This window comes from Culex quinquefasciatus, chromosome 1, assembly GCF_015732765.1.
Source record: "Culex quinquefasciatus strain JHB chromosome 1, VPISU_Cqui_1.0_pri_paternal, whole genome shotgun sequence".
Lineage (NCBI taxonomy): Eukaryota > Metazoa > Arthropoda > Insecta > Diptera > Culicidae > Culex > Culex quinquefasciatus.
Window position 1 is genome coordinate 116,890,675 of NC_051861.1, and position 22,080 is coordinate 116,912,754.

The following is a 22,080-nucleotide window of genomic DNA, read 5'->3' on the forward strand; positions in this document are numbered from 1 at the left end:
TATGCCATCTATCGATTACATGATCCATCTCCATCCGCCAACTCCCAACTCAGTAATGCAGTGAGAACCAAATCCAGTTGAATCGAACCGACGCAGTCATCACCTTGTTGTCGATTCTCGTTACATGCGCTGCAACCAAAATTGATAACGTTATTACCAGTCAGCAGCAGCGCTTGCAGTAGACGTTGCTGGTAGGTACCTTCAATAATTTGTTTATCTCATCTACAACACCGAACTGAAAGCCACTTCGCACCTCATCACAATCATCACGCGTCAATTTCTTTCAATTCTGCCCCGCGATAATAACCTGATAACGGCGTTGAAGCAAAGTTCCCACCAAACAGTGATCGATTACTCAACCACAATTTCTCATTACAAGTACCAATTAACAACAACAAATCGCTCCGGTTTCGAACTTCTTCGTCTTCTTCTGTATTTTCAATTTTGTGCAACAATTCACGTTTATTTCACAGATTACAGTCTCTACTTACACGACGACCTCCCTCATAAGTCCCAAAGCTAAAGTGCATCGTTTTATTTTTCTTCTTTTTACACACAAGTACACGGAAATGCTCTTTTAAAGTAAGTAAGTCTTCTTCTTCTTCTTATAGTTGGGTTGAACACGAGGTTTCACGGATGGTCAATGTGCGCGCCCGTTGGTCACTGACTGGCTTCAAGCATCGTCGTCGTCACCGCCATTGTCGTCCGAATCGTCGTAGCTGTAGTACTCAATCTGCTTCTTGCGTTCCCGCCGCTTGTTCTTGGCCTTGCCACCACCAGCCGTTGGTTTATCAGCTGATTCGCAGTTCTCTGCAAAAAAAAGTATTTTTATCAAAAAAAATGTTGTTTTGTCTGGATTCAGCAGATTTTGTTTATTAATTTTTATTCTCTTATCATTTTGTTCTCAAGCATAACAATAGAAAACTTCTGACATTTTAATGTTGAACCTGATTTTGATCTTTAAAATAACCCTCTACAACCTAACCCCGCCTTTAGACGGGCTTCGATCTAAAAAATCGCCAAAAATCAATTTTTCAACCAATTTTTGATCTTTAAAATGCATTGGAAAGAAGAACTCTTAACATTTTCGAAAATGTATGAGTTGGAAGTTTTACTTATTTTATGTGACCTAACCAATGTTTTTAAAAATGTCATTTTTTAGGGGTCAACTTTGGCTGTGTTTTTTACTAACATTTCCTATATTTTTAGTAAAAAGAAGTATGCAGTAATTTTTCTTGTGCCCCAGACTATGCCTCTACGCATTTTTTTACAATTTAAATGATAATGGTGCCATTCTATAGCAGAAAATCTGAAAAACAAGTAAAACAATGAAAAAGTGACTGTAAAAACACGAAAAAATTAGATAGGCAAAATGTAATGATAGGAGGTGTTAGAATAGGCCAAATACTACCATAAACAAACATAACAAGAACAAGATAAATGAAAATTAAAATACTAAAAATAAAACAAGAATAACATAAAACAAGAGAAGTGAAGTTTTTCGTAGAACAAAATTTGCTCAAAATGACCTCCTGAACACGGGAAAAATAAAAATTTTCGAAAAATGAATTTGGCCAGTAGAGGGATAATATGAAATAACCAGAAGATTCTATTAATATTTTGTGTTTCGTATTTATAGTCCAGACTTTTTGATTTTTTTTTATTTCCGAGCTGACCTCCAAACTACGCTAATTTAAAAGAATATGAGAATTTTAAAATCCAATATGGCGACCAAAATGGCGGAGGTGGAGTATTGAAAAAAAAATATTTTCATATTCAATAGGCAACATAAAATTGTATGAAAATAAAAAAAACGAATTTTCTGGACTTTATTTTGAAAACAGGTACATATAATAACATTTTCCTCAATTTACCTAAGGCCGGCTACGAAATTATGGGAAAATAAAACCGTATCAGATTTGGCTACACACTAATTCAGGTAATGATGTTTAAAAAATAACATAGATTTCTTAAAAAATAATTAATATGATTAATTTTTACTGTTCAAACAATAAATAGTGTTAAATAAAAATAATGTATTATTATTTTTTTATTCGGAAGTCGATTTTTGTCTATATAGTCCTCACCAGTACCAAAGATATAAAATCGATCTGAACATTCGGTCCAAAACAGATTTTCTATAATTCATATTTTTTGTGTCTCAAAAAATGGGGAATCGTTGGGTTAGCCCAGGCATATAAATATCAAACGAAGTGAAATTTTGTATGCATTTAAAAATTATTATTATTTTTGGTAAAATATAAATATTTTCACAAAATACCGTATTTTATCGAAATACTAAAATTTTCAAAATTCGCAACATGGCTATAATACAAAGCAAAATTTTGTATGCATTTTCACTTCACAAGTTACTAATTTTTATAATTTTTATTTTTTGTAAAATTCTCAGGTTTCATAAAATTTCGTATTTTTTCGAAAATACAGAAAAAAAATCATAATTCGCAACATTGCAACATGCATTCGCAAAGCGAAATTTTGAATGCATTTTCAATTTATTCAAAAGTTTTTTTGTAAAATACTATTTTTTACGAATTACCGTACTTTTTCAAAATACATATTTTTATAAATTTTAACATGGGTTGATACTGAAGCGAAATTTAACGTGTATTTTCATTTAATTATAGATATTTTTTGGTAGAACACTTCAATATTCACAAAATGCCATATTTCGAAAATTCAATGTATTTTAAACATTTGAGTATTTTGGAAAATTTTAGTATTTTCAAAACAAAACTCTAATAAAATGCAAATTTATACAACATTTTGTTTCTTTTTTATTACAAATTATGAAAATCTGAGCATTTAAAAAAAAGGTATTTTGAGAAAATTCCAAAACTATAGTAATAACGCCAAGATAGCAAGAAATATCGTTAACGGTATCGAACTTTGATAATTTAATTGTTAACAGTGGTATTTCCACCCCCGAATATTTATTTTATTTTTGTAAAAATATTTTGAGCTACCCCAATCTTTTGAAATATGAACAGTTCTTTAAAAGAAAAAAATATAAGGTCTTAAAAAAAAATTAAGATATTTGCCATAATTTGAAAAAATGCTGACTTCTTAAATATTTTGGCAGTTTTACCACTCTTTAAAAAAAAATTAAATATGCTGCAAAGTTTTTTTTATTTGTTTTTTTTTTTTTCATTCTTTAAATAAAACTTTTTCATGATTGTGGTGATACATTTGTGCCTTTTTCAATTTTTTTTCCAAGAAAACTCGAGCTTTTAAAATATGTTGTGAGTTTTTTCATTCTTTAAAAACAAACTATTCTTGATGAAAAAGAGAACAAGTTTGACTTATTTAATATTTTTAACATGTTTTCTATCCTTTTTTATCTATCCTTGATTGTAATAGCATTATTTAAAAAATATATTATTTTTCAGGTTACTCTAAAAATTAATGGTCATTTTTAATTTCAAGAAACCTCTAAATTTTAATAAAGGTAGAAGTGAAATCAACTGAAAACCGTTCAAAAATCTTTTTCCTATATTTTTAAAAAAAATATGCATATAGGTTCATTTTATTTTTTTTGTAAAACTGCTCATCAAACGATTTTTTTTTTGCAAAGATTATATATCCAGATTTTTAAGCGAAGATGGCGTTACGAATGGTGCACGCCCGAAATGTCAAAATTGCGCAGTGGTACCAACATTACAAAAAACAATGTGCCGTGGAGTGACAGCCATACTTTATTTCTAATGTTTGTACCACTGCGCGATTTTGACATTTCGGGCGTGCACCATTCGTAACGCCATCTTCGCTTAAAAATCTGGATAAACAAATCCAAACATTGAGCGTATCCCGCTTGCACTGATGAAATTTTTCGATTTATTTTTATTTTTTTTAATTTGAATTTTTTTAGGTTCAACGGCAGGGTGGTCACTTTAATCTCATTTTTTGATTACCGAATTTTCCCTGACTTTTTAAAAATTTGAGATAATAAGTATTTTTACCCAAAGAATGATTGCAAACCAAAAACTGTCTACAGAATGTCAAGCTAAACAATCAAACAACATATCTAAATAAAGCTAAATTAGAACTTATTGACAATTACGTCAAAAATAGAAACTCAACAGATTTTTTTTTAAATACTTGAAGTGAACAGCTCTTTTTATGTGATTCATGGGGAAAACTTAAAAATCGTTCTTAAAAATTTAAAAAAAACATGGAATTTCAAGGTTCAGTATTAAAAATTTTCAGGATAGATTTGGAAATTTTGATTTTTGAGACCCATCAGGCCTGAAAGGGTTAAATCTTGGTTAAATCACAAAAATAATTGTTTTCTTTTCTTTTCATCCCATTTAACATTACAACAAAATAAAATTCCAATATGGTCCTAAAGCCCTATGTAAATATTTATGTGCAACGACAAAAAAAAACACGATTATAAAACCATTTCTGATCACTTTTTTTCATTTTAATGCAAAACATAAATTGACAAGACAACATTTTTTCGATGAATCAACCATGGTCCCCTTGGAACGAGCTGTCAAGTAGGACCTTTTTCTGTCAAGAAGGGCCGAGGAGTTATTTGAAAAAAATATATTTAAAAATCCATTTTACATCTCTTGCGTTTGTACAAATCTAGAGTTTTTTTTTATTAGGTCCTATAAACATATGAAAGACAATAGTTTATTGGTCCTTTTCAAAAAAAAACTCTGGAAATGGTCATTGTACTCAGAAAAATAAGCTTGATCGTTGTGAACAATCACTCTCTCACCTTTATCACCCTCCTCGTGGTCCTCCTCGGCTCCATTATCATCCACCTGCTGCTGCTGCTTCCCCTTCTTCTTCCCCTTGGCCTTTCCCCCAGCCTTACCACCCTCCTGCTTCTCTTCCACCACCGACGCCGCTTCCCGCTCCACTACCGGACACTCCGCCTCCGCCTCCCCCTTCGCTTCCCTCTCCTTCTCCTCGCGCTGCTTCTTCACCAACTCCACCAGATACTTGTACCGGGCCATGCACTCTTCCCGGCTCTTGCCGGGCACACTTCCGGCAATCTTCTGCCACCGATCGGACGAACCCGACTTGGGATACTTCTGGATGGCCTGCTCAAAGGCCGCCTGCTGCGCCTGGGACCAGTTGGCGTTCCCGTCCACTTCGGGCGCCACTTCCGCGCTCTTTTTCGTCTTGACCTTCTGCTTGGCCGCCTCCTGGATGATGTTTTCCGCGACACTTTCCGGCTGGCCAATCTTGTAGCCGCCGTCCTTCATCTTGAACGCCATGTACGTGACTTCGGTGACGCTGCGGCCCATCAACTCCGCAATCACCTCCCACCGGTCCGTCGTTCCGCCCGGGTACTTCTTCACCAGCCGGACCAGCTCGGTCAGGTCGTCCTCGGTCCAGAGCCCGCCGCTGACCACGGGTTTGGGCTTTGCGGTGGTGGCACCGGAATCGTCGCCCCGCTGGATGGCACTCTGGTTGTACGCGGCCAGTTCGGCGTCGGTCTTTTCCGGGGCGACGAACTTCTTGTTGCGCTTGCGAAGCGTGCGGTTCTCGCGCTCACGGGCGCGGTCCTCTTCTTGTTTGCGGAGCAGTTCCTCCTCTTCTTTTTCTCTGGAATGAAGAGAAATTGGAAAATTTAAATATTAAATTAGGCTAACAGTTTGAACAACACTTGAAAAAATATATTTTTTTAATCTACCCTGAAAATTCTTAAAAATAATTTCATGTTTTTGAAAATATTGCTGATTTGAAATTTTAAAAATATGTTTTTCAAAGAGTTGAGAAAGTTCAAAAAAGGTTTCATATTTTGTTTGTTTTTCACACATTTTTTTTATTTTTAAAAGAGACAATTTTTCTAAAATAAAATTTTACAAATTGATTTACAGTACTTGTTCGGTAACTGGGCTGAGAACGTAGCCCAGTCACCGAATGCTGCTCGCTAACTGGGCTGAACGAAAAATTACGAGGGGACCACCGATGCATAATATTTCCCTGGTGAAATAAAAAAAAAGTTACTCAAATTAATAATGCTTGCTTTTCATATTTCTTTAATTGTGACTTGAAATTAAATAAAAGCATAAAAAGTTTTTTTTATTTATTGAACAGGTTTTTGGCATCCATTAACCCCTCGGTCATTTCGGTTTGTTTTGGTTTTTTGACGTTTGTCTGCTTTTTGTAGGCCCAGTTATCGAACGCTTAGTTAAAAAGCAGCCCAGGTAAACAACGCCCAGTTACCGAACAAATATTGTAATTTAAAAACGTTGCACTTATCCAAATTTGGAAAAAAAAGGAATTTTCAGTTTTTTCAAGAATTTGAGTGGATTTTTAGATTTAAAAAATAAAACTAAAACAAATAAAAAAAACTTTGCCGAAGATACCAAATCGATCAGAAAATTCCTTCTCAAGATACGGGTTTTCGAACGAAAAAGTACTTAAAATGTAAACAAAGTTCGTACAACTTTGACAGTTGAAGTTTCAAAAACGATTACGGTAGGGTAGTCATCAATAAGACACCTTTTTTAACTATCAACGATTATTGTATTTTTTTATTTTTTTTTTTTTCATTTTAAAGTGTTTGACCAAAATATGAGATCGATCCGACCTCTACAGCCAGAGTTATGCCACTGTCCCATTGTTGCCTCATTGTAGACGCACTTGGCAGGAACAATGAGACAGGTGGGGAACTCTAAAATTTATAAACCCTGAAATTCTGTAATTTTTCCTTAAAAAAACTTACTATCAATCATTCAAAAATTGTAAAATCATCAAAGTGTGAAATAAAAAAAATTATAAAATCTTAAATTCTTCGATTAAAATTATGTAATTCTTATATTTAAAAAAAAACTAAATATGAATATTTCGAAAATTCCGAAGTTCTTAATTATAAAACTCTTTTATCTTTAAATTCAACAATCTAAACAAAGAAATTTTAAAATCCATAATATGAAAATCTTTCCAGAATTTTAAAATTCGAAAAATTATAATTTCAAACATTCAAAAATTCTGAAATTATTCTAAAACTATAAAATTAAAAAAATATGTGTTTTTTGAATTCTAAATTTTAAATATTAGGCTGGTACAAATTTTATTTTAAGTTTTTGCCACACGTCACAATTAAAAAGTCCAAATTACCGAAATTCGAAAATCTTCAAAATTCTGTGGTTCTTAAATTCAACAAGTCTAAATATCAAAAAATCAGAAATTTAATTTCTTTTTCTTGAGTTTTAAATTTATAAAAAAATAAAAATCCTAAATTCACAAACACAAGAATTTCTAATCTCTAAAATTATAAAATACACACAAATTTAATTCTCTAATGCTGTGATTCTTAATGCAATAAATTTTAATATCGAAAAGTCCTAATTGCCTACATTTGATTTTTTTCTAAAATTTAAATATTTTTAAACTCTACAATTCCAGAATTCTGTGATTCTTAAATTAAAAAATCGTCAATTTCTAAATTCCTAAAATATTCCAGAATTTTAAAATCCTAAAATTTTTTGATCATTAAAATTTTAAAATTCTTAAACTCTAAAATTCTGTGATTCATAAATTCAAAAAAATCAAATTTCAAAAATTATATTTTTTTTCTAAATTTTCTAAAATTCATGGATTTTAAAATTCGGTGATTCATAAGTTCAAAAAATTAAAATATCAAAAAGTCTTAAATTTTAAAACAATCCTAAAATTTTAGAACACTTTACAACACACTTCCAAAAGTCTGTTATTCTTAAAATCAAATTATCAAAAAATCCTAAGGTCCCTTCAAAATCGGCCCTTCAAAATCAGTGTTTTCAAATTTAAGACTTTTGATATTTTAATTTTTTGAACTTATCGAATTTTAAAATTCATCATTTTTTTATTTAAAACAGTTTTCGATTTTTTGAAAATTGATTTTTTTGAATTTTTTAATCACAGAATTTTAGAGTTTAATAATTTTATAATTTTTAAGATCATTTTTTTTAAGGATTTTAAGATTCTGGAATATTTTTGGAATTTCGAAATTGTCGATTTTTTAATTTAAGAATCACAGATTTCTGGAATTCTAGAGTTTTTTTTTTAATTCTGAATAATTTTCAAATTTAGACATTTTGGACTTTTTGATATCTAGATTTATTGAATTAAAAATCACAGCATCAGAGAATTAAATTTGTATGTATTTTATAATTTTAGAGATAAGAAATTTTAAGAATTTCAAAACTTTATAAATTCAAAACTTTAGAAAACAACATTAGATTTCTGATATTTTAATTTTATGAATTTAACAATCACATAATTTAGAAGATTTTAGAATTTCGGTAATTAGGACTATTAAATTGTGACGTGTGACAAAAACTTTAAATAAAATCTATACCAGCTCAAATTTTACAATTTTAAAAATGATGAATTTTTGAATTCAAAATTTTAGAATCTTAGATTTTTTAAGCTGTTTACAAATTTTGGAAATTGCGATAACTTGATTTTTGGATTTACAGGCTTTTAAATTTTAGTTTTCTAAAATTTTGAGATTGTTTGAAAATTTAAGACTTTTTGATATATTTTTTTAAATTTATGAATCACAGAATTTTAAAATTTATGAATTTTAGAAAATTTAGAATAATTTTATAATTTTTGAAATTTGATTATTTTTTTTAAAATTTAAGAATCAGAGAATTTTAGAGTTTATAAATTTTATTTTTTTTAAGATCAACAAATTTCAGGATTCTGGAATTCTAGAGTTTGAAAATGTTGAAATTTTAGAATAATGTTCAAATTTAGGCTATTTGAACATTTTGATATTTAGATTTATTGAATTAAGAATCATATCATTAGACAATTAAATATGTATGAATTTAAAAAATTCAAAATTTTAGAAAAAAAAATCAGAATTTATGATATTTAGATTTTTTTTTATTTAAGAAAGAATTTAGAAGATTTTCGAATTTGGACTATTTAATTGTGACTTGTGACAAAAACTTTACATAAAATTTATACCAGTCTAAATTTTACAATTTTGAAGTTGAAGAATTTTAGAATTCAAAAACATATTTTTTTTTATTTTTTCAGAACAATTTTAGAATTTCAGAAAGTTTATTTTTATAATTTCTGAATTTTAAAATTTTAGAAAAAAAAAATCCATGATAAGGAATTTTGTAATTTCGTTATCAAGATTTTTAAATTTAAAAATAAAAGAATTTCGAAATTTTCAAGGTATTGATATTTTTTTTTAATATAATAATTACAGAATTTAAGATTTAAGAACTTTTGAGTCACAGAATTTAAGATTTTCTGAACTTAATATATTTTTTTAGTTTTACAATTTTATAATTTTGCAAATTTGGAATAATTGATATTTAGATGTTTTTTTTTTTTTTTTTTTTTTTTTTTTTTTTGGGAGGGTGGTCCAGCCGCACATCGTTGATGTTGAAACCTCTAAACTGGGCCCTCGTCCTGTCACGTCCGTCAGTAGTCTTGTCGTACATTACAACTAGAATCAGATCTGCCAATGAACTAGTACACTTCGACCAAATAAACACTGACGCTGTATGGATCTGACTCTAGAATAAATGCACAGTTGTATGTTATTCATAAGTCCAACTTATTCAATTATTCATTTAAGTCCAAATATTCTTTTGCTAACTACTTTGGATTGAAAATCTAAGTTTTAATCTAAAATCTAAACTTAATGTTCAAAACTAAACGTTCCTTTAACTGTTGTAGTACTACTTCTATGAAAAAACAATAAAAATTTGTGAACTGATATACAAATAGGATAGAAATCGCGATTTGAAAAATTTACGTCAAAAGATCCGTAGTTCCTCGATTCGCAACAATGGTCAATACAACCATAATCCGAAAACCATTAGTTCAACAGATCAACGAATTTTGTCCGATATCATTACATTATTGATTGATCGAGACTCTATGGACAATTTGACATAAAAGAATGCCTAGTATTCTACATCAATCAAAGTTTAATGACAGCATTACTCTAACTTAACAATTGCAACTAAATTTATCATCAAATAGATTTGGAAAGCATACAGATTTATTTTAAATGCTAATGCTAAGCAACAAATCAATTGTACTATCCTAAAGTCCCACCTAAATCCCACATTGTGATAGTGAAAAAGTCACAGAAGCAGCGGTGTCTTGTGCAATTGTGATATTTTCACTATCGGAGAACTACCTCTAGTTCACGAAGACAGTCAACGCTTAAGCCCTGGGGCTGCGACAAAGCGAGTTCTCGTAGCATGAAGTGGTGTCCATAGTGCTTATAAAAAAGAATGTATACCCCCAAATTTTAACTAATGCACTAGGATCAAATCATGCCCCTTGACTTTACAAGGCCCAGGGATTGATATTGAGATGTTTTTAATGAAGAATTACAGAAATCAGAGTTTATAAATTTCAGAATTTTATAGTTTAATTTCTTTAGAGTTTTAAAATTTTACTGAGATCTTGAGGAGGAATTTTTAAATTTCGTGTGACCACGTGGTTTATGGATGGTCCCTTATTTAGATTTTTCATTCTAAAAATTACAGAATTATTGAATTAAAAAATTACAGAATTTAGAATCATTGATATTTAGATTTTTTTTAAATATAAGAATTACAGAATTACAGAGTTTATTAATTTTAGAATTTCAGAGTTTATTTCCAGAGTTTTGTTAAAAGGACCAATAAACTATTGTCTTTCATATGTTTATAGGACCTATTCAAAAAAAAACTCTAGATTTAATTTTTTTTTTATCTTTTTTTTATTATTATAGAATTTTGATTATTTTTAAATTTGAGAATTTGGAGTTTAAGAATAATTTTAGTATTTCGGAATTTCAGAGATACAAATAAAGAAAATAAATTTCGTAATTTGCGTAGATTGAAATTTCAGAATTCTGGAAGTTGAGGTATTTAGAGCTACATAAAATGGCACCGTTAACTAAATTTTGCTCAAAATGCAGAGGGAAAAAAAGCACGATCACTAACAGACCTGCAAAAAAAAAAATGAGAATCATTTCTTTGGAATTACGTCATGTTTTGTGTATATATATCTTTTTATTAGTATTTTTCAAATTTATGAAAATTAACTGATTTATTGAACTATTCTGTCATATTTGTTAAAGCAAAAAAAAAATAACACGGTTGATAGCATGAATTGAACTTTTGATACAATACAAATTGTAACACAGAGTCGTTACAGTACGCTAACAATAAACTCAACGTTATTCAAACACAAAAACGAACGCTGCGCCGATCTCCCACGGAATCATCCACCCCTTCGTCGACGCCATCTTCGGTGTAGGACCTCACGACGACAATCTGCTCGTCCGAGCACGTTCCCTCGCTGCCACAGTCCGAACGCTGCTCCTCTTCCACCCTCAGCGACTCCAGGCTGGATTCGGACCGGCTTGGTCCCGGAAATTCAATCAGCGATTGCGAGCTCGCCTCCTGCGGCGTTTCCGGGATGATCTGAAGCACTTCCTCCTCTTCGTCCATGACTTCGTCATCTTCCGACTCCAGCTCGAGCTGTTCCTCGCTGACAAAAGTGACACTTTCGTCGCTGCCTTCCGAGGGCGTGTCCCCGAACGTGTTGTTGTGCAGGTCATCGTTCTTTGATTTGTCTTGGGTGGTGATCGCTTCGGTTTCGGCTGCAAACTCCTCTAGACCGAGCTGGGCCGCGTCCACCATGACCAGTGAGGTGGCTTTCCCGACGATCTCCGTGCGGCAAAGTGGCCAAATCCGGAACCCGTCGAGAATCTCCCACAAAGCGAGAACGGTGCGGTTTGACGCCGTGACCAGATGATTTCCCACCCGGGCCATCGCCGCCAGCTTCCCGTCGTGGTAGAACCGAGTCCAGCGGGGTTCGCGTTCGTCATCGGTTCGAAAGCTGGCCCCTCTTCCGGAGCTCATCCCGATGAGCAGCACCGACTCGGAGAGCCAAACGGCAGCAACCGGCTTCTCGCCTTCGAAGGTGACCGCCCGGACGATTCGACCACCTGGGACGGAGGTCACCCGCGCGAAACCTTCTCCCGCCGTGACCAGCAGGCCCCCGCTGGGACTAAACTCCATACAGGCAATCGGCCCCGCAAAGCGCTCATCAACCCGGAACTCATCCGTAGCGGTCGTCCTGCTCAGGTACAAATCCCAAAACTTGACCTCCCGATCCTGCCCCACCGTGAACATCATCCGACCCGTCCCCGGCCGCACCCTCAGCACCGCAACCCCCGCCCGGTGGGCGTTCCACTTCCGGCAGATCACGGCCCGCTTCCCCATGTCCACGTAAAACACGCTCCGCTCGGCACCCCCCACAAACAGGAACCGCCCACAACCGCTAAAGTCCATACAGTTGATCGACTCCTCGTTCGGAACGGTCACGTGCCAGCTGGTTCCCTGCTTCAGGTCCAACATCACAACCCGTCCATCCGCACCGCCCGATGCCAACAGGGGACCACGATTCCGCAGCACGTTGATCGCCCCCTCCTGGATGTGATCCGACTGGAGCTGCTGCAGACGGAACCGATTTCGATCCTACGAACAGAACAAATTCCAGCAACTTCCGGTTGCGCAACAATGGTTCAACGTCTTACCTCCTCATCCAAAGCCACCCGGAAACGGACCAGCTCTTCCTGGTACAGACCGACGAAGATTAGCAACGGGGGCGGGGTAGGAGGGCGGCGAAATGGGGCCATTTTCTTCGGGGGAAAACTAGGTCGGAACAGATTTTTACTGGTTTCGGAGTTGTCTTTTTTTTCTTGTTTTGAATGCGCGCAAAAGTTTGAAAAATCAAAATACACCGTAAAGGAGAACTACACGCGATGTTGAACTGTGCACGCAAAACAAAAAAAAACTGCATCGCTCAGTTTTCGATCAACTTGGAGGTACCCACAAATGGGTTTGAAGGTAGACATTGGTTTTTGGGATGACTCTTATGTTAAACAAGCTAAACCCGACAAACTTCGTCTTGTCAATTTTTTGTTTCTGGACGTTTTTAGCAGGTTTGATTATTCAGCCTCCTGTGATCAAAACTTGATTTTACATAATTTTTCCCATACAATCTGCAGATTTTCCGGAATCGGTTCCAGAGTGAAAGTGGCAACTTTTTTGGCGTAAGAACCTTCCTTGGACTTATACGAACCCAACGCAAGAAAGAGCGCCTCGATCCGACGCTCCTTATTGAACTGATTCGCGTTCGAACAAAACCGTCGAAATTTTTTATCTTATGTAATAATAAAATATTTGCTTTTAAACTTATTGCTGATCAAATGGATTTTGAAAAAATAAAGATTTGCCCAATGCAACAACTATAATTAATCTAAAAAAATAATAAATCCGTGTCACAAATTACAATGTTCTGATGCAAACAAAGATCGAGCTCGAGCTGTCAAACCTGCTAGAAGCGCATGATGAACAATTTTTGCTAGAAAAAAAGCAGATATCTGATCCAAACAAACCAACTTCTGGGGCGCCACGTGGTTTGAGTGTGTTAGTAAATTTTCGGCTAGAAAGCCTTAGGCAATCAAACGTCAAAATTACCCCCCCACTAGAGGGCGCTGAAACTTGGGGTGATGTTTTCATTATAACCTACAGCGAGTAAGTTGGTTTGAAATTTGAAATTGTTTTATTTCATCATAAAATCGACATTAATAGCAAATTATACCATTTTCAGGTAAGAAATAAAAAGCTTAATTGATACTAACGAAAATATTTTTGTGATGGCCGATTTAACCTGTTCATTATCTGATTCAAAATGAGGGAATGTTTTAATCAACCAAAACCTAACTAATCAATTGAGAATGTAGATTATTCAAGTGGACAAATATTTTTTAAAGTCGCTTCTACCATAAAAGCAAAGCTCTGCTTGAAAAATGGTAATTGGAATGATTTTCAAAATTTGCAATCTAACCTCATTCTCGCGTTTTCAATCCGGATCTCAGAATTTTCAATGAAAAAGGCAACTTAGCAAAAAAATCAAAAAGTCAATCGATAGAACTTTTTATTTCTTACCTCCTGTTAACTTTATTTTATTACAAAAGATCAATTTTCGTTTGGATATTTTTATCGGTTAGGGTACGTTATCCATTAGCGGACCCTCTGAAGGTTTTTTGGTGAAAAATTCAATAAAGTCACAATTTCAAGCGTGTTTTGTCAATAAATCTGAACAATGTTAACTGACATTGAATTGTCCTTTTCGCCAAACTAAGTGTTTTGAGTTCGACACTAGGTTCGACATCTGAAATCAGTAATGGCCACTAGCATTTTGTATGTATGTATGTATGTATTAGTACCCCCGTCTTGGCAGGACTTGGCCATGACCAGTAATGGCCACTAGCATTTTCACAACAAAACAGCAATTCTATTTTATGATTGAATTAGCTATCCAATCGTTTTTTGACTGATTATTTTACTTCAGTACGTCGAAATAATGTAAGTTTAAGGAATTTTACTAAAATAAAATGAAGAACTGCTCAATTTCGAGCAAATTCAAGAGGGTTCAATATAGGACAACGAAAATCCTAACTTTTCCTAAAGGTGACCCCTGTTAGTTTAACTTACAAAAATGAAGAAAACTGTGTATTCAAGCAAAAGCTTTTCTTAAACATACAATAAATGCTTCTTGTAATCAACCTAATTGCATTTTCTGTTTAATCATGAGCAGGGGCGCCGACTCTGGGGGGGCACGGTACTTTTTGCCCCCCTAAAATTTGGCTGGGGGGGCAGCCCATACATTGTGCCCCCCCAGAAATTTTGGAAGAAAAATATTCTTATATCAAATATATAAAAAAGGAAATAATTGAAAATAATAGCTAAAACTTAAATGGAACATTGTGTGTACACACGGATAGAATTCTTGTAAGTTAAGAAAGAAATCGTTTACAAATTTCTGGATTTAGATGCTTTTTTCTAAATCGACAACGTTTTATCTATACCAATGTACTCTCTAGGAAAATCAGTAAGCTTAGAACAAGAGCACAGAGGCATCGGTGAATGATTTGAGAGATGTCGTCAACATAGATTTTACGGATTTGCTCATAAGATTTCTATCTGTGCATATTGTTCCAAAAACAAAACCAAGGTACTTTTCCCATAGCACTTCATCTACAATCAAACTTACGCAAACTCTTGCGAAAACAATCATCAAGTTTTCAAACGCAACATTCTAAAATTCTAAAATTCTAAGGTTCTATAATTCTATAATTTAAATTCTTAAATTCTTAAATTCTTAAATTCTTAAATTCTTAAATTCTTAAATTCTTAAATTCTTAAATTCTTAAATTCTAAAATTCTTAAATTCTTAAATTCTAAAATTCTAAAATTCTAAAATTCTAAAATTCTAAAATTCTAAAATTCTAAAATTCTAAAATTCTTAAATTCTTAAATTCTTAAATTCTTAAATTCTTAAATTCTTAAATTCTTAAATTCTTAAATTCTTAAATTCTTAAATTCTTAAATTCTTAAATTCTTAAATTCTTAAATTCTTAAATTCTTAAATTCTTAAATTCTTAAATTCTTAAATTCTTAAATTCTTAAATTCTTAAATTCTTAAATTCTTAAATTCTTAAATTCTTAAATTCTTAAATTCTTAAATTCTTAAATTCTTAAATTCTTAAATTCTTAAATTCTTAAATTCTTAAATTCTTAAATTCTTAAATTCTTAAATTCTTAAATTCTTAAATTCTTAAATTCTTAAATTCTTAAATTCTTAAATTCTTAAATTCTTTAATTCTTAAATTCTTAAATTCTTAAATTCTTAAATTCTTAAATTCTTAAATTCTTAAATTCTAAATTCTTAAATTCTTAAATTCTTAAATTCTTAAATTCTTAAATTCTTAAATTCTTAAATTCTTAAATTCTTAAATTCTTAAATTCTTAAATTCTTAAATTCTTAAATTCTTAAATTCTTAAATTCTTAAATTCTTAAATTCTTAAATTCTTAAATTCTTAAATTCTTAAATTCTTAAATTCTTAAATTCTTAAATTCTTAAATTCTTAAATTCTTAAATTCTTAAAATCTTAAATTCTTAAATTCTTAAATTCTTAAATTCTTAAATTCTTAAATTCTTAAATTCTTAAATTCTTAAATTCTTAAATTCTTAAATTCTTAAATTCTTAAATTCTTAAATTCTTAAATTCTTAAATTCTTAAATTCTTAAATTCTTAAATTCTTAAATTCTTAAATTCTTAAATTCTTAAATTCTTAAATTCTTAAATTCTTAAATTCTTAAATTCTTAAATTCTTAAATTCTTAAATTCTTAAATTCTTAAATTCTTAAATTCTTAAATTCTTAAATTCTTAAATTCTTAAATTCTTAAATTCTTAAATTCTTAAATTCTTAAATTCTTAAATTCTTAAATTCTTAAATTCTTAAATTCTTAAATTCTTTAATACTTAAATTTTTAAAAAAATATTTGTTGTCAAAAGCATTATTTTTAAATTTTCGATTTATTTAAACACTGAATTTTATTGTTATTTCTAAATTACTGATTGTTTAAATTTCTGATTTCCTGCTTTTGATTTCTTAACATTTTCAAGCCATGAGTTTATTTTACCCTAGAATTTTTATACTATTATTTTTTTATGTTGGAATATTGAATTTTGTGTTTTTTTTTCTAAATTGCAGATTTGAAAAATGTATGTTTTTTTAAATGTGTATTTTTTTTTATTTTGAAGATCTAAATTTTGACTTTTTACTTTTATTTTTATTTTTAGAGTATTTGTATTGTTGAATTTCTAAATATCTGATTATTTTTATTATTGACTGTTACTTCTAGAAAATAAGTGACAATATGCCTATGAGAAGGAATTCGCCTTTCAAACATATAAAAAAAATCCCCCTAATTAACATTCTCAATCACGTTTTAATAAATTATTATTTTCTAAAAAAAAATAATTCCGGATGAAAAAAAAATCGTATCACATCGTAATAAAATTGTCAAAATTCGTGATATACAAGAAACATTAACATCTAATCGCCACTCTTACTTATCGATTTTGGAAAACAACCGTGCCCCCCCAACATTTTGGACTAGTCGGCGCCCCTGATCATGAGTATAAATATAGCTGTTTCAATGTTAAAAGTACAGTCATCCCACATATTCGGAACACCCACAAATTCGGAACACTTTTGTGGTAATTTGTCAATAGAATGCAAAATACAACTTTTCTGCCGACCCTGCTATTTTTAGGGCCTTTATTTGGACATTCTCTTGCTATTTCACTAGTAAAAGTAATACTTTTTAAACAAAAACTGCATTTCAAGACTTTTTTATCCAGAGCACCAAAACACTGCCTCCAAATTGCCTGTTCCATGATTGTGGGATGTTATTGTGCCTCCCACAATTGTGGAACACCTGAATTTAACTGATATTTTCACAAAAAAGTTATCAGAGCATTCATAAAACATTACTAAGCATGAGTTTGATTGGTTTCAGAGTGCAAAGTCATTATTTTGTAAAAAATATGTACTCCTGGAGAGAAAAAAAAAGTTTGTTTACGTCGTAAGAAAAAAGTGTTCCGAATTTGTGGATTTCAAGGGTCTATGTTTTTCTTTGAAAAATGGATATAACACGTAGAAATGTACAGCCGGTCTATACATCAATCGAAAGATCGCAAGAAAAGCTTTCAAAAGAAGGTAAAAGCAAATCATTATGTTCAATTATCGATTTTCTATGATTTGTTGAACATTGGCCGATCTGTAAACTGTTCCGAATATGAGGGATGGCTGTACCAAAGTTTCTGAAACTGTAAAAAAAAATATAATTAATCAAAACTATAGTTAAAATGTACTTAACTGAAGCATCATAATTTAAGTTTGAAATGATATTTTATGATAATAAATTAATAGCAAAACATTTTTTTCAAAATAAATATGCGTTGTTTCATCAGCAACTGTAAACAAATCTATTGTTTTGTTTTGGTCAACCATTTAAGTTATTTGTATGGAAAAATGCTTCAAAATTACTTATTTTCAAAAAATAAAAAAGTATAAAAATTGTAATAACGAGCCATGGTTTCAAAATTTGAATGAAAAAAGTGTTTTAAAATGCATTATACACCTGTCCAGTTGTTTTGCCATCATTAGTTTCCAAAATATCTAAGTATTGAAGAAAATTTTATTTTTTGCGAAAAATAAAATTATAGCGGTGCTGTGCATTAGAATTTCATAAAAATTCATTTTTTTTTTAAACAAGCCCAAACATGCTTAATCTGATTATCAATGCAGAAAAATGCATTTTAGATTGTTTTTAGATGATTAGACTAATCTTTTCATGGAAATTTTGAAGTTTTTCGCCCTCTGATTTTTCAGACCAATTTTGAAGGGGGAGGCGACATAAACTTTGGAAAATATTTGCAACGGCCTAAATGTGTTTAAAAGTCTGTTAGGTTTTTATGTTGTTTTAAGCCAGATTAAACAAAATTTGTTTGTTTACAATGAATAGTTAGCAAATACCCTCTTTTATGCTTTATATCTACCATTAGACCCACATGTGGTAATCACCACCACTACATTCCCATACATCAAAACATTAAATATCGGTTAAATTTGATATAAAAACGACAGTTTTCCTATAGTGGAGGAGGGTCCATAACTGGCAAAAACACTTTTTTTTTCAAATTTTTCTGCACAAAAGCAAATTATTGAAAGACTTCAGATTTCATTGTTTTGTACAAAGGGTAATGAAATAGTGCTTAAAATATTGAAAAAAATGTCAAAAATGCTCGTCGTCTATACTAAGGGTCCACTAATGGTTAAAATACCCTACTGTGACGGGAATTTATTCATTTTTGAGTTAAATCATAGTTTTTGTACAGGTCCTAGAAAGCCTTATGTACCGGAATCCGTTTAATCATTTGAATAGTTCTCTTAATTTTCGCAAGTTTTTACGCGATTTTTAAATTTGTTTAAATCCATAACAATTCTGTAGGGTTGTTAAGCATTCCAAACTGAACCGAAATACGCTTTAAAAACAAAAAATATCTTCAAAAAAAAATTCAGCTAAACAGTTTGGAATGCTCAACAACCCTACAAAAAAAATCCGGTGAAATTTGCCCGGAAAATGATCAAAACTTAACTATTATGAAAATATCCATATAAAATCCGGGTTTCGTGCTAACTATTTTGACAGCTGGGAAATCCCGCCTTACCTTATCTAATCTACATACACCTTGCACATTCACTCAAATCTGACAGATGCTCCATTTATTCATTTCTGAGTAAGTTCGATTTTGACGAAAACTTTGGTGATCTTGAACGTGCGTGTATCGTCAAAACCGAAATTACTCAAAAATGAGTCAATTTGGCTGAGGCTGGGATGAATTTTAATCAGTTTTTGTTACATTCTAAATTAAATTTACTTAAATCCGACAGATGCTCTATTTTCTGAGTAGGTTTTCACGAATACTGAGTGGATTTGAATGTGCGTGTAGATGTGCCATGCCAGATATTCAGATAAATCTGTATTTTACAGATTGTTCGATCCCAAAAATCACAAAAAATGTTATATATAGAAGGCTATTTTTTTATATAGAGGGCTAATTTATTTTTTTAATTTTCTAATTACAAAATACTAACACAAATTTTAAAATTCTAAGATTCAAAAAATGCATAAGTCTAAATTTAGCCTTTTTATTGATTTTGACATTTAAAAAATGTTTAAAAATTCTTGTAACTTTAAAACAAATTACACTTGTGAACTTTTGAAGTTTTTGAAATTATTCAAATCAATAATAAACCTAAGGAAATTGTGGGCCTTTGTGACAAATCGCACCCTTCCTCTTACCTCAACTTCCGCTCCTCCTCCAGCTTCTTCTGCTCGGCGTAAAAGTTAACGGCGGACTTGACCGCGCCTGGCGCTCCCGTCACCATCCGGTACAGCCCAAGCGGAATCTGGAACGGCAACGTGTTGAACACGCTCGGCGTGGGTATTTCACTCAAAATCGTGTCCAAATCCACGTTCGTTTGCTTCCTCTTCTGGAGCTTTTTCAACTTGCTGCCAAAGAGTTGCTCCGCCGTGTACTTCTTCTCGGCGTACGCTGCCCACGAGATAAAGTACTGCATCACGGTCGCAACGATCAACAGGATGGCCGCGCCCTCGGCCAGGCCGACCTTGCGAACGCGCCGGTAGTACCACAGCGCCGACTTCCAGTTGGGAAGACCCTCCTTGAGCACTTTGTCGTACTTTTCCCGCTTGCCGGCGTCCTTCAACACTTCGTACACCGACACCAGATTGCGAAACTTGATGTTGGCGTCCTCGGCGTCGTTCTTGTCCGGGTGCAGCACCACGGACAACGTTCGGAAGGCTCGCTTGATTTCCTGGTTCGTAGCGTTCTGAAAACCAAGGCGAAAAACTCAAATGTTTGCTCAAACTTAAAATTAAAGAATTTTTCAAACCTGATTAATCTGCATCATGGTGTAAAAGTTCTCGTTGACCTCCTCGACCAGATCGAATATCTCCATGTCGTCGGAGCCCCAGCCGTGCGCAGCGGTCCCCGCCGGAAGCAGCACCAGGACCGCGGCCAATCCTGCCAGCATCAGCAGAAACCTTGTCGACGTCATCCCTCCAAAATTTTAAACTCGCGACCCAAGCACAATCTCGAAACACACTCGCAAAACGCTCACTTGGCCATTGCTGAGCTGGGCAGCTTGAAAAAAATGTAAAATTTCGTCCTTTTCAAGTAATAAAATTACCTAAAATTAAGGAAAGTTAAGGACGTGGAAATCCGCCGACGTCGTGCAAAACTCGCTTGAAGAGATCGTCCGTTTGACGTTTGGTTGTTTATGTGTCACTTTTGGATTGCGATTCCAGTTTGACAGCTTGCTCAGAGCAGACGTGTGTCCTTTGAGCGCGTTTTTGACGGTGTTTTTTTTTTAACTTTCGCCGACGGCCATGGCGGCGGCCGCGACGGCGGAGAGTGAGTGGACGGAGCATAGAACCGAGGATGGAAGGCCGTTCTACTGGAACGCGGCCATGAAGAAAAGTGTGTGGGAGAAACCGGACGGGTTCCAACCCAAAACGCAGGCGGCGACGGGCATGGAGGTGGAAGACTCTGAAGGAGGAGGAGAGGACGGGGGCGAATTTCGTCCCGTGATCAAGGTTCGGCGCAGGAAGGCTAACGAGGAGAACAACGTCGGCGATGGCCAGGAAGTGGAGAAACTGCTCAGCAACAACAAGTTCAGCCCGCTAGCGGAGAAGAGCAACAACAATAACAATGCGAATCCAGCAGCAGAAAAAACCACCCCTGTGGTACCAGCACCCGGCAAGTCGGCCGGGGAAAAGAAGCAGCCGCCGCTGGTGGTGAAAGAAACGAGCTTCGCCCACCTTGCGAAGGTGATGTCGACATGTGATGTCCAGCCGGAACACAAACTGACTCGGTACGGCACCAAAATTACGTGCTTCTCGAGCGACGACTTCGACACGGTGCAAGCCCACTTGAAGAAGAACAAGGTGCAGTTCTACACGCACGGAAAGCGCAGTGCGAGACCGCACCGGGTAGTAATGCGAGGTCTCCCGAACGCGGAACCGGATTACGTCAAGGAGCTGCTCAAGACGGAACATCAGCTGGACGTCTTGGCAGTACACGCCATCAGGCGGAAGCAGCAGCTTCCCGCCATCGATGAGACGCCTTTCATCGTGCTCTTCCCCAAGGGTCACACCAGTCTGAAGGAGTTGAGTAGCAAGGTAAAGAAAGTGGGACCAGTCGTCGTCCGGTGGGTGGCCTACCGGAACAAAGAACCGCACGTGACCCAGTGCAAGAACTGCCTGCAGTTCGGTCACGGAACCAGTAACTGCCATCTCAAGCCCAGATGCAGCAGCTGTGGGGGAGCCCACAGCACGGAAAAGTGCAAAGCAGAAGAAACGGAAGCCAAGAAGTGTGTCAACTGCTCTGGATCCCACGAGGGTCTGGACCGCAGCTGTCCCAAACGTGCGCAGTTCATCCAGTCGAGGCAGCAGGCGTCCACGCCGAAGCCGCCAGCATGGAAGAAGGACAAGCAGACTCCGGCAGGAGCCACGTTCACCGCGGCGGATTTTCCTCCGCTACCTGGAGCGGTGCCGTTCGTTGAACCGGAAAATAAACATCCTCGTCCCGCAGGAAGAAGTCGAGAAGATACTGGCGCCGGCGCCGGTGCAACCC

At 34.0% G+C, this 22,080-nt stretch overlaps 1 protein-coding gene across 1 annotated transcript; it reads right to left on the reverse strand.

Annotated features, from left to right (window-relative positions):
• Positions 1 to 442: 442 nt before the first annotated feature.
• Positions 443 to 20,720, reverse strand: LOC6051499 (uncharacterized protein F54F2.9). Its single transcript, XM_001867900.2, has 4 exons — positions 20,339 to 20,720; positions 19,728 to 20,275; positions 4,745 to 5,580; positions 443 to 810 (listed from the first exon to the last, which is right to left on the reverse strand). The coding sequence occupies exons 1-4, from the start codon at positions 20,501 to 20,503 to the stop codon at positions 674 to 676; spliced, it is 1,686 nt and encodes a 561-aa protein (XP_001867935.2). The 5' UTR covers positions 20,504 to 20,720; the 3' UTR covers positions 443 to 673.
• Between the last annotated feature and the right edge of the window lie 1,360 nt (positions 20,721 to 22,080).

Bases quoted from the DNA above. Each gene is read 5' to 3' on its own strand.
- LOC6051499 (XM_001867900.2), bottom strand. From the start codon at position 20,503: ATGACGTCGACAAGGTTTCTGCTGATGCTGGCAGGATTGGCCGCGGTC. The intron at 20,276-20,338 runs GTTTGAAAAATT...CTTGGTTTTCAG, and splicing joins CCATGATGCAGATTAATCAG to AACGCTACGAACCAGGAAAT. The intron at 5,581-19,727 runs GTAAGAGGAAGG...TCTTCATTCCAG, and splicing joins GAGGAGGAGCGGAAGTTGAG to AGAAAAAGAAGAGGAGGAAC.